The sequence below is a fragment of the Toxorhynchites rutilus genome, chromosome 3 (assembly GCF_029784135.1).
Source record: "Toxorhynchites rutilus septentrionalis strain SRP chromosome 3, ASM2978413v1, whole genome shotgun sequence".
Classification (NCBI taxonomy): Eukaryota; Metazoa; Arthropoda; class Insecta; order Diptera; family Culicidae; genus Toxorhynchites; species Toxorhynchites rutilus.
In genome coordinates this window covers 42,888,325-42,900,443 of record NC_073746.1, presented here as the reverse complement: position 1 = coordinate 42,900,443, position 12,119 = coordinate 42,888,325, and the positions used below count along the sequence as shown (strand labels likewise).

The 12,119-nt window shown below is 38.7% G+C and overlaps 3 protein-coding genes across 3 annotated transcripts in view; 1 reads left to right on the top strand and 2 right to left on the bottom strand.

Moving 5' to 3' along the window:
- Positions 1 to 12,119, top strand: part of LOC129777357 (ankyrin repeat domain-containing protein 29) — a 483,863-nt gene that overhangs the window by 40,119 nt on the left and 431,625 nt on the right. The gene's annotated exons all lie outside the window — the stretch shown is intronic.
- Positions 1 to 12,119, bottom strand: part of LOC129777364 (60S ribosomal protein L9) — a 432,239-nt gene that overhangs the window by 247,132 nt on the left and 172,988 nt on the right. The window lies entirely within an intron of this gene.
- On the bottom strand, positions 7,346 to 10,673 carry LOC129777347 (uncharacterized). Its single transcript, XM_055783580.1, has 2 exons — positions 8,517 to 10,673; positions 7,346 to 8,457 (listed from the first exon to the last, which is right to left on the bottom strand). Exon 1 carries the CDS (start codon positions 10,576 to 10,578, stop codon positions 8,728 to 8,730), a length of 1,851 nt encoding a protein of 616 aa, XP_055639555.1. The 5' UTR covers positions 10,579 to 10,673; the 3' UTR covers positions 7,346 to 8,457; positions 8,517 to 8,727.

Sequence of the window (12,119 nt, the reverse complement as noted above, 5' to 3'; positions counted from 1 at the left end):
AAGAGTCACGATTTTCAAGTTGTTCCTGTATTGAGCGCCGTTGTTTTGCACGAATCAACGAGAAAAGATTCTCCAAACAATCTTGGACGAGTTGTTATGGATATCATTATTATATTATAGATATGGGTATTTAAAGAACTTACTTTATCTTTTTAAAACATATTTTTGAGATTTCCTTATTGAAAATATGCAAAATCATTAAATTCGCACCAACCGAATGGTACGATTCATAAAAACAGAAATTAGAAAAATCCGAAATTGTATAATATTTGGCAACTCTGGCATCTTCACGTCATGGCTTCATTTTTGTCCGACGAAGAAGAGTAAGAAGCCAGTTGTCTTATCTTGTCTTAGCTTCAAAGTAGCGATCCGTGTTCACGGCATTGAGCTTCGTTTACTAGTTTAGGGGAGCGTTTCAGAATAGCTGATTTTCAGTCGGGATGAACGTTTTCAAAATTAAAATTATGAATGAAAATTAGGTTTCCCATACCAAATTGGTATTTTACTTACATTTAAAACATTTTTGTCTGCAGGTGGTGAAAAAGTCTCATACGAAGACTGTTTATGAAGACAACTTTATATTATAATGAAAAAAATCAGCAACAATGTTGAAACTGTATTGCCATATGGTTGAATGAAAGTCAGAAATACGTGTTTCAAGTAATTAAATAACATCATGTGAGAATTTTCATTCAAATTTTAGAATTTGAAAACCGGCTTCGTGTCTTCTAATCTGATAGAGATTACACTAACGAGTTTGGGACCCAAATTATGGCCCAAATTTGAAGTCGCCACCAGACGTCAACACCATGCCACTGTCGTCGTGAATTACCAATTTACCACCATTTGACATATTTTACAGCAGAGGGATAGTGAGATAGGCGGTGACGGTAGGTATAGTGAGATAGCGATATGCGTGCCATAGAGTAATGCGGGGCAAAGATGCGCACCTCATTCTTCGGCATAAGCTTCGAGTAACCGGTCGTGTGCTGTGAGCGTCTCCGTTGAAGCATTGTTTTCGGTTACCGTTGGCTGTTATTATTTTTTTTTGTCGCCCGGGTGTGCTTTTTTCGCGCGTTTTCGAATTGTTCGAGATATCGTGGAACGCAGTGTGAACTCGGAATTGGTGAGAAAGGCTGAATCGTCAAAGCCTGGCAAGGCCAGCCGGCTTTCAGTTATCGCCGATTTGTCGCCATCGCAGTCGAAGTCGGACATCGGTGGTCAGTTGCACGCACACAATACCAGCGCGATTCGCTGCTAACTTACAGCAGTGTGAAGGAGAGCATCACTTCTTAGTGGTGTGTGATAGTGCCGAGCGCTCAAGCGCTCCGATTGAGAAGCAAGCAGCGGTTGCCAGTTCATCAGCACTGGGGTGCATTGTGGTGAATAGAAATAAATAAGATATAAGATTTATTTTTTTTAATTTTTTTTTTTAATTATTATTATTATTATTAAAAACAAATTATTAGAATATAAGTACCAATTACAGAATGGCAGAAGGAGGGGGAGAATCTCCAGATATGGAGATCTCTGATGATGACTCCCCTCTGGTTGAAAAAAGTTCTAATAAAGGAACAGCGAAGACACTTAAACGCGTTCCTACATCAGAGGATGTTTCGTCCGGGGACGAGTCTGCTAACTCTAGCAAGCCCCCCTCTAAAAAACCTGCAAATACCTCCTCTCCAACCCCCCTCGCTCCTACAACAGCTCAGATTTCGCCTCCCCATCCTGTTGTCCCCGATCCCCTTCAATCCTCGTCATCTCCTTCTCGTCCTGTAGTCTTCTCTCCACGTGTCAAAGTCTATCCTGAAGATGCACCTGGAACTGGTCCGTGGGTTGTTTTCTTCAGGCCTAAGCCAAACGGAAAAGCACTTAATGTTATTCAGATCATGAAAGATCTGGCAAGATACTCCTCCGTGACAGAAATTTCGAAGGTTAGACCGACCAAACTGCGTGTTGTCGTAGCTGATCGGAAAGACGCAAACGGTATTGTCGTCGACCAGAGGTTTACCCTGGAATATCGTGTCTACGTGCCTTCCCATGACGTAGAAATCTCGGGGGTGATAACCGAAACGGGTCTGACGTGCAAATCAATTATGGAAGGAGATGGCAGATTTAAAAAGCTGCCTTTGATTAAGGTTAAAATCTTAGAATGCCGACAACTCGGCAAAGTCTCCCAGGAAGGGAAAGAATCGAAATTTACGCCGTCCGACTCGTTTAGAGTCACTTTTGCTGGCTCCGCCCTCCCTGACTACGTTATGGTGGACAAATTGAGGCTACCGCTGCGACTCTTCGTGCCAAAGCCCATGACTTGCCTGAAATGCAAGTCAGTTGGTCACACAGCAGCTTACTGCGCCAACAAGGAGCGCTGTGCCACTTGCGGAGAGCAACATGTGGACAAATCCTGCAGTGCGATTGAGCAAAAGTGTCCATATTGCGGAGGAACTCCGCACGTGCTCTCGGCTTGTGAAACTTACAAGAGTCGCTGGGAGAAGCAGAAGCGCTCTTTAAAGGAACGCTCGAAGCGCACTTTTGCGGAAATTTTAAAGGGCGCTTCTCCATTGGCCCAACAGCAACAACCTTTAACCGCAAACAATGTCTTCGCTTCACTGCCAGTTGACGAAATGGAAGCGGATACAGCTAACGAGGGCACACCGTACATCTTCCAAGGGAATCCCCGGCGCAAAAATGTGACCACTCCCAAAGTTCAAGTACAAGCTCCTCCGGTTATACCCTCTGTTAGCATGCCTAAAAAATCGAGTGCAGCGGACAAGCAAAATCAGGTTCCTCCTGGCTTCCGTGGGAATAATTCACCTTCGAACGACCCAGCACTCGAAGGAACATCAAAAACCCCAACTGTCCCTATTTTACCGTCAAGTTCAACTTCCCAATCGGGATTTATAAAGTTGACTGACCTTGTGGCTCAAATCTTCACATGCTTTAATGTTTCCGACTCCATCAGAACCATTGTCATATCAATGCTTCCAGTATTAAAGACAATTTTGCAACAATTGATGCAAACATGGCCCCTCCTTGCAATGATTATCTCTCTTGATGTCTAATTCAAATAGAGAGGTCGGAGATATCACTGTTTTACAGTGGAATTGTCGTAGTTTTATCCCTAAATTGGATACATTCAAATTTTTAATTCATAATTTCAATTGTGATGTTTTTGCTCTGTCCGAAACTTGGCTTTCTTCGCGAGATGATCTCTCTTTCCACGATTTTAATATTATACGCTTGGACCGTGATGACAGATACGGAGGGGTGCTATTGGGGATCAATAAGTGCCACTCATTTTTTCGAATTGACCTTCCACCTATTGGAGGGATTGAAGCTGTTGCTTGTCATGCAAACATCAGAGGAAAAGACCTCTGTATTGTCAGCTTGTATTGGCCTCCGAGAGCTGCGGTTAGCCGCAAGCAACTTGTTGACATGTGCTCACTCCTTCCTGAGCCACGATTGATCTTGGGAGACTTCAACTCTCACGGAACTGCCTGGGGGGAACAGTACGACGACAATCGTTCACTGTTGATATATGACCTTTGTAACAGCTTCAATATGACACTTTTGAACACTGGGGAAACAACACGTGTTCCTAAACCTCCTGCTAACCCAAGTGCTCTTGACCTCTCGCTTTGCTCGAATTCACTATCGTTAGATTGCAAGTGGAATGTAATCCAGGACCCCAACGGTAGTGATCACTTGCCAATCAAAATTTCCATCACCATTGGGTCGAATTCTTCTGAATCTATAAACATGGCATATGACCTCACAAGACACATTGACTGGAAAAAATATGCGGACGCGATTGCTCTAGCCATCAATTCCAGAGATGGTTTACCTCCATTGGAGGAGTATAACTTCCTTTCTCGTTTGATCTATGACAGCGCGGTTCGCGCTCAAACGAAACCCATCCCAGGTTCCACCATTTCCCGAAGGCCTCCCAATCTATGGTGGGATAGCCAATGTTCCAAGCTTTATGTAGAAAAATCGAATGCATTTAAAGCTTTTCGGAAACGTGGAACCCCTGAAAATTTTCAAACGTATTTAGCCCTTGAAGATCAATTTAAAAACTTAATCAAAGGGAAAAAACGTGCTTATTGGCGAAATTTCGTGGGAGGTTTGTCACGAGAAACGTCAATGAAAAAATTATGGAAAGTGGCTCGAAACATGAGAAATCGCTCTTCAACGAATGAAAGCGAAGAATATTCACATCGATGGATTTTTAATTTTGCACGGAAGGTTTGTCCTGATTCCGCTCCTGTGCAAAAAATTGTTCGAGATATACCACAAGATAGGTGCGATCTTGATTCCGAGTTTTCGATGGTAGAATTCTCTCTTGCTCTCCTTTCATGTAACAATTCTGCTCCGGGATCGGATAGAATTAAGTTCAACTTGCTGAAAAACCTCCCTGATGTGGCGAAACATCGCTTGTTGAATTTATTCAATCGGTTTCTGGAGAATAATATTGTTCCAGATGATTGGAGACAAGTACGAGTTATAGCTATTCAAAAACCCGGAAAACCCGCGTCCGACTTCAATTCGTACCGCCCAATAGCAATGCTGTCTTGTATACGGAAATTGTTGGAGAAAATGATCTTGTTTCGCCTTGATCGATGGGTTGAAACGAATGGCCTACTCTCAGATACACAATATGGGTTCCGCAGGGGCAAGGGGACGAATGATTGTCTTGCGTTGCTTTCTTCAGAAATTCAAATGGCTTACGCCGGAAAAAAACAAATGGCTTCAGTATTCTTGGACATAAAGGGGGCCTTTGATTCTGTTTCAATAGAGGTTTTGTCAGACAAATTACACTCTCGGGGTCTTCCGCCTCTATTGAATAATATGTTATATAACTTGCTTTGTGAGAAGCATTTGAACTTTTCTCACGGAGATTCGGCAGTAAGTCGGGTCTCTTACATGGGACTCCCCCAGGGCTCATGTTTAAGCCCCCTTTTGTACAACTTCTATGTAAGCGACATCGACAATTGCCTTACACAAAATTGCAGCCTAAGACAACTTGCAGATGATGGAGTGGTGTCTGTCGTAGGATCAAACGAATCCGACCTGCAAGGACCCTTACAAGATACTTTGAACAATTTTTCAACCTGGGCCATTGGGCTAGGGATCGAATTCTCCACGGAGAAAACAGAGATGGTGGTTTTTTCTAGGAAGCATAGACCAGCAAAACCAAAGCTTCAACTTTTGGGTAAACCGATCACTCATGCTATGTCATTCAAGTATCTTGGGGTCTGGTTCGACTCCAAATGTACTTGGGGGGCCCATATTAGGTATCTGAGTAAAAAATGTCAACAAAGAATAAACTTTCTCCGTACAATTACCGGCACCTGGTGGGGAGCCCATCCCGAAGATCTTATAATGTTGTATCGAACAACTATTCTCTCAGTGATGGAGTATGGCAGTTTCTGCTTTCAATCAGCTGCCAAAACACACCTCATTAAACTCGAGCGAATTCAGTATCTTTGTCTCCGTATCGCGTTGGGATGTATGCCCTCAACGCATACCATGAGTCTCGAGGTTTTGGCAGGCCTACTCCCACTAAAAGATCGCTTCAATTTATTATCTCTTCGGTTCTTCATCCGGTGTAAGGTCATGAACCCATTGGTGATCGGAAATTTTGAGCAGCTGATCGAGCTAAATTTTCACTCTGGATTCATGAGTTCATATCATGAATTCATCTCCATGCAGGTTGATCCTTCTTCGTATATTCCCAACCGTGTTTGTTTCCCTGACTACATTAATTCCTCTGTGCATTTTGATCTGTCCATGAAGCAAGATATCCATGGATATTCAGATTACCAACGATCGAGGATCGCTCCAACGATCTTCGATGAAAAGTATGGGGGTATCAATTGTGATAATATGTACTTTACTGATGGGTCCACTATAAACGAGTCCACAGGATTTGGAGTGTTCAACGAATTTTTTAGCACCTCACACAGTCTTCAGAATCCTTGCTCAGTGTATATTGCTGAATTGGCAGCAATTCATTGGGCGCTGGACAGCGTCGCCTCACGACCTGTTGAACACTATTACATTGTAACGGATAGTCTTAGCTCTGTCGAAGCTATCCGTTCAGTGAGGCCGGAAAAGCACTCGCCGTACTTCCTTGAGAGAATACGAGAAAATTTGAGTGCTTTATCCAGACGCTGTTATGTCATTACCTTTGTGTGGGTCCCTTCTCATTGCTCAATTCCGGGTAATGAGAGGGCTGACTCATTAGCAAAGGTAGGTGCGATTGAAGGCGACATTTATCAGCGTCAAATCGCCTTCAATGAATTTTACTCTTTAGTCCGTAAAAATACCATCGCTAACTGGCAACGCAAATGGAACGAAGGTGAATTGGGCCGGTGGCTTCACTCGATTATCCCTAAGGTTAGCCTCAAACCATGGTTCAAAAGTCTGGACTTGAGTCGGGACTTTATTCGCACCTTCTCCCGACTCATGTCCAATCACTGTTCGTTAGACGCGCTACTCTTTCGTTTCAATCTGGCCGGCAGCAATATCTGCGTTTGTGGCCGAGGCTACCACGACATCGAACACGTTGTTTGGTCGTGTGAGGTGTATCTTGTTGCCAGATCGAATTTAGAGAACTCCCTTCGGGCTAGAGGAAGGCAGCCCAATGTGCCGGTGAGAGATGTGTTGGCTCGGTTAGACCTTGATTACATGTCCCAAATATATGTTTTCCTTAAATCTATCGATGTTCGTGTGTGATTATCCTTATATCCTTATACCCTCCATTTTTTCCTTTATGAGTAATTGGTCCGCTTGCTATAAACAGGAGAATGAAATGTAAATTCACAATAGATGTACGAATAGATTTAAGAATTGAGTGTGTGTGATTATCAACATTGTAATAATTTCCTTATACCCCATCCTTTTCCTGAGAAAAATATGTCACCCTTCTAATCTCGAGTTCACCGCGAGTAATCGGTTTCCCACATTACTAACCATAGATTTAAGAAAATTGTTCATATATATAGTGTTAAAAATATATTTAAGATTTCGGCTCCTTTAAACTTATGCAACTGAGCCTGTAAAAATAAACGAATTTATAAAAAAAAAAAAAAAAAGATGCGCACCTAACTGTTGTCGTCCAATAACTCTTGAAATAAAAGCAAATAAAATTCCGTTTGTGAATATATATATATATATATATATATATATATATATATATATATATATATATATATATATATATATATATATATATATAAGTTAAAGACCCGATCCGGGCTTTCGGATTTAAAGAGTACTCTACTCTACGACATTAGGACTAAGACTAATTTATTTACAGATTTGCTACAACGTTCAACCTTTTCTACTCTTGCCACGCCAACATGCTTATCTCCGTCTCCTCCGTTGTTGTGGTATTGCGCTTCTGTTTGTGTTCCTCCAGTTTCCGTCTTCATCGGTTTGACTGCGTTTTCATCATTTTTTGACTGCGAAGTGTTATGCCTCTTTAATACAAACAAGTTCAAGTCGGACTCAATATAAATCCATGGCAGAATGTCCGGTACAATCATCGGCTCTAGTTGATGAGTTAGGGAAACACTCGTTCTTGGTGAAATCTTCAAGACGGTTCTTATCGGATATGCGGGTACACTTCTCAGTGGGAAAATTCGTTCGGTTTTGTTAATGATGGCGATGGTGGCGGGCATTTTTAGTGTTGTGTTTCTCACTTGTAAAGGTTTAACAAAAAATATATAATAACTCGTACTATTTAATTGTAGAATCGATACAATGCGAAAAATTTCCATATGATCGTGAAATGCTGATGGATTTAGATTTGAGAACTCATAGATTTGATCTAAATTTGTTAGAAAAAATTTTTTTTTTTTACTTTACTTGTTACGAAATTCAGTTTTTTTATGGGAAAAATTGTCAGGTAAATCGAAGTTTAACTAATTATATGTTTGGAAGATATGCTGTACGACTCTAGGAATACTCAATTGAAAATAATTTAAATAATTCAGTCAAATTTAATAATTCAAATTCGGCAAAAAAATCAGCCCTTTTTCTGCTTCTTTTTGTTTCATGCTTATAGGAATAATTTTAAACCTAACTTACTCATTGTTTTTCAGAAGACTACTTTCAGTCTGTTAGACTATTTATGATTTCGCTAAAATTATTGTTATCTAGATGTTTTATTATTTCTTCAGTTTATGATCTTATACTTTTCGGTGATTTTGATCTTGTTCTATTTTTGGCAATAGAATGTGAATTGAAACATGAATGTTTTTTTTTTAAATTTGCCGTTCTATTTTTATTTTATAAGGTACTAGAAGAGTTTTTTTAGTCGATTTTAGGGCACATTTTATTGACTTATATCGCTGGGGCTTTTTTATGATTAGTAGACCAGAATTTCTACTAGAATCATTGGATTGTATGGATATAGTTGATAGAAGCGGGCAGAAAGAATTTTAGAATTTCCTGGAAAGGGAAAGAATATGATTATTGTTATGGTAGAAGTAATGTTTGGTTCATTTAACATTTTAGATGTGTTCGGTTCGCATTTATTGTGATGGTTGTTTTACTTTGAGATTTGTCTTATTTTACCACAACATTCATATCGCATTCGTTTCGATATCAACATAATTTTGCCAAGTTGAATGATTTTTCTTCACTATCCTTGATATCGTAAGGAGCTTCTAGACGCTTGAAATCTGGGGGAGATAATATTGTATTATTATGTAATATAGATTATTTTAAAAACATTTCATTAGTTGTCAAGTTTCCGAATTTGTGTCTGTAGCAACGAGATATTTCGTTGCTTGTTGAACGGAACCTTTCAACGGTTCCATCGCTTCCGTTGTTTTTATCAAGTTTATGTGAGGGTTGCTGAGTTCTGGATTTCGTATAAGTAAAATTTTCGATAATTTCTGCGTGATTTTGATTGATTCCCGTTTGTACTGTTCTATTTATTCGCTCTTTCCTATAATTATGCTCTTGTTTGTTTTGGAGATTTGTTCGATTGCTTGAATACATTTTGTTGTGTAAGTCAGTTTCTAGAATAACTGGATTACTACTCGGGTTGAATAATGAAACATATTTCGTAATTATTATGCTTGGATCGATTTGAACATTGTGATCAGTATCAGAATTTTGTGTTTTGTTCGATTTTAGTGTTTTTCCGCCATGAATATTATTGATCTGAAAGTTCGTTTCAGTTCCGTTAAAAGTTTTTCTGTTCATAGGAATTCTCAAACTTCCTATTAGTAGCTCGTTGGATACGGTATCGATGATAGCGCCCAATGATTTTAAAGATTCGTATCCGATTAGACCATCAAAAAATTTATGAAATCGAAATAAAAGAAATTTCTGCCTTGGTAATGATTTATAGTTGAAGAAAATATTGAGCTCACTAAATTTGTCTATATTATGCGATCCGGAAATGTTTTTAATTAGATGAGGTACGCAATTAATTTTCATTGTGGGGTGAATATGCTCTGGTGAAATATAATTTTTATTAGAGCCAGTGTCGACAAGAAATTTTAGATTTCCAATTTGTGTTTTAATATTCAGATATCGGAGAAAACTGTTTTCTTTATCATATGAAAGAGGTCTGAATCCCTCTGAAAATTTTAGATTTTGCTCTGAGAAATTATGGTTTTGTTTGAGGCCAGATGAAATATATTTGTGGTTGGGGTATGAATCCCACTGAAAATTTAGGTTATCCCTTAATTCAGGAGTGTTTTGAGTAATAGCGGATTTATTTAATGAATACTCGTTATAGTTAATGGCATTACTGTCAGGAGATACTTTACCTACGTGTTCCCTATTCTGGATCTCTTCTTGGTAATGAATTCGATTGTTTTGAAAAGGTTGGAAATTGGGGGTAGAACGTTGATTATAATTTGTTTTTGTGGGTTGTTTTTGATTAATGAATCGCGAAGAACCTAACTGATTAGTATTAATCAATGAAGGCCGATTTTGTTTGTGATCTGTTCTGAAAGGTTTTTTGTGCATGAAATATGATTGCTGCTGTGATTGTTCTCTAAATGAATTGTTTTTCGTAAAAGGGACCATTCTTTGTGGAAAACTTTCACGTCGTCTTTGTATGGCGTTGTATTGATCTAAAGCACTTTCGTAGGCTTTTAAAAGACTATCAGGTCGATAAATGCGAGTTAATGACGATAAATTCGCATGTAAGCCATCTATGAAAGCATTTGTAATCATGCTCTCGTATGTTTTTATAAGAACTACAGCGCATACTTTTGTCTCGTCGTTCAACAAAATTTTCGCCTTTATATCAGCTAATAAGTTTCGGCACTCTTCATAATACGAAGTTAAATCTTTTGAACCTTGTTTCAAGTAAGGGATACTTGTACAAAGTGTGGAAAGATCTCTTTTGTCGCCAAAAGAATCTTTTAAAGCAGATTTAATTGCCGACCAGTCTAATTTTGTATGACTATTTACAAGAGCGTCATTAGCTTTATCTATAATTTTGTCTCTGATGATGCTCACCCACAAAGGCATTACATCATTAATCAATTGTTCATTGTTAATTATGTTCTTGATGAATTGGATTTTTTGATCACCGATTCTAGCCATGAAACTAGCATTTTCGGCTCTCCCGCGAAATTTGGGATCATTTTAATAGGATCAGGGATCCTTAATTTATCAAAGTTATTAGCCGCGTTCTGGGAGTGATTACCCACTAATGGTAATTCCAAATTCGAAAGTCGCATATGCTGTTTTTCAAGCAAAAGGATTACTTCCTTTATTTGTTTTTGGATTGATTCCGCCATTTTGCGAGTAATCATCCGTTTATTAAGCTAGTTCTATTTGTATAAAAAAAAGCATAAAACTTTAAGACTGAATACGCAATAAATGCGGTAAATTGGATCACGTTTTTATTGGTCTTAGTAGTAAATAGTAGAAATATATAAAATATTACTTACTTGGTGCTCCGGCGAAGGCGAAAGATATGTTTTCCTCACTATATCACACTCGTTTTACACGTTTAATGTTTAACACACACCACAGTTCAATCAGTTCTTAAAGTTCATCGGTATTCCCCCGATAAAAAAAACACTTAAACGTTTCGCGGCCGGAACTACCGACTGCGCCAGTTAAAGACCCGATCCGGGCTTTCGGATTTAAAGAGTACTCTACTCTACGACATTAGGACTAAGACTAATTTATTTACAGATTTGCTACAACGTTCAACCTTTTCTTCTCTTGCCACGCCAACATGCTTATCTCCGTCTCCTCCGTTGTTGTGGTATTGCGCTTCTGTTTGTGTTCCTCCAGTTTCCATCTTCATCGGTTTGTTTAGGATTCCTGCATTCTCGCTTTCGTCGTGGGAGTCCTTATCGCTGCTGCTTAGATTGTTGTTGGCTATTTGCAATCTTTGGCCTATCTCATGATCCTTGACATGAATGCGTTGAGAGCATGCATCTTCTAATGTTCCCATTCTTTGTTAACAGCCAGTTGCACAGATGTTTCCTTAACTTATATATATATATATATATATATATATATATATATATATATATATATATATATATATATATATATATATATATATATATATATATATATATATATATATCTAGATCAACATGTCAAAAGGGTCTATCTTCTTTCATCGATTCTCTTCACCGTCTTTCTCGGCCTTTCATACAGATTTTGCTCCAGTTTTGCCATGTAGTTTGATAAACGAGGTCCCCTTTCACACAGCTTGTCGTCGAACACATAAGGAAACCTGTTAATGCTGAGTTATTAATGAAAGAGAATGTAGATGAAGAGAATCGATCAAAGAAGATAGACCCTTTTGACATGTTGATCTAGATATATATATATATATATATATATATATATATATATATATATATATATATATATATATATATATATATATATATATATATATATATAAGTTAAGGAAACATCTGTGCAACTGGCTGTTAACAAAGACCCTTTTGACATGTTGATCTAGATATTACCTTCGGAACGTAGTACAAGCATTTCTCGAGTTGTGTTTGTAATTGAATAAATACATATTTGAACACAAAAAGACAAATGCACACATTTGCCCATAATGGGGCCCATTTCGGGCTTCCGAAAGTATACAGCCCTGCGCTGACAAC

Coding starts and splice junctions, on each gene's coding strand:
- LOC129777347 (XM_055783580.1), bottom strand. CDS start 10,578: ATGGCTAGAATCGGTGATCAAAAAATCCAATTCATCAAGAACATAATT.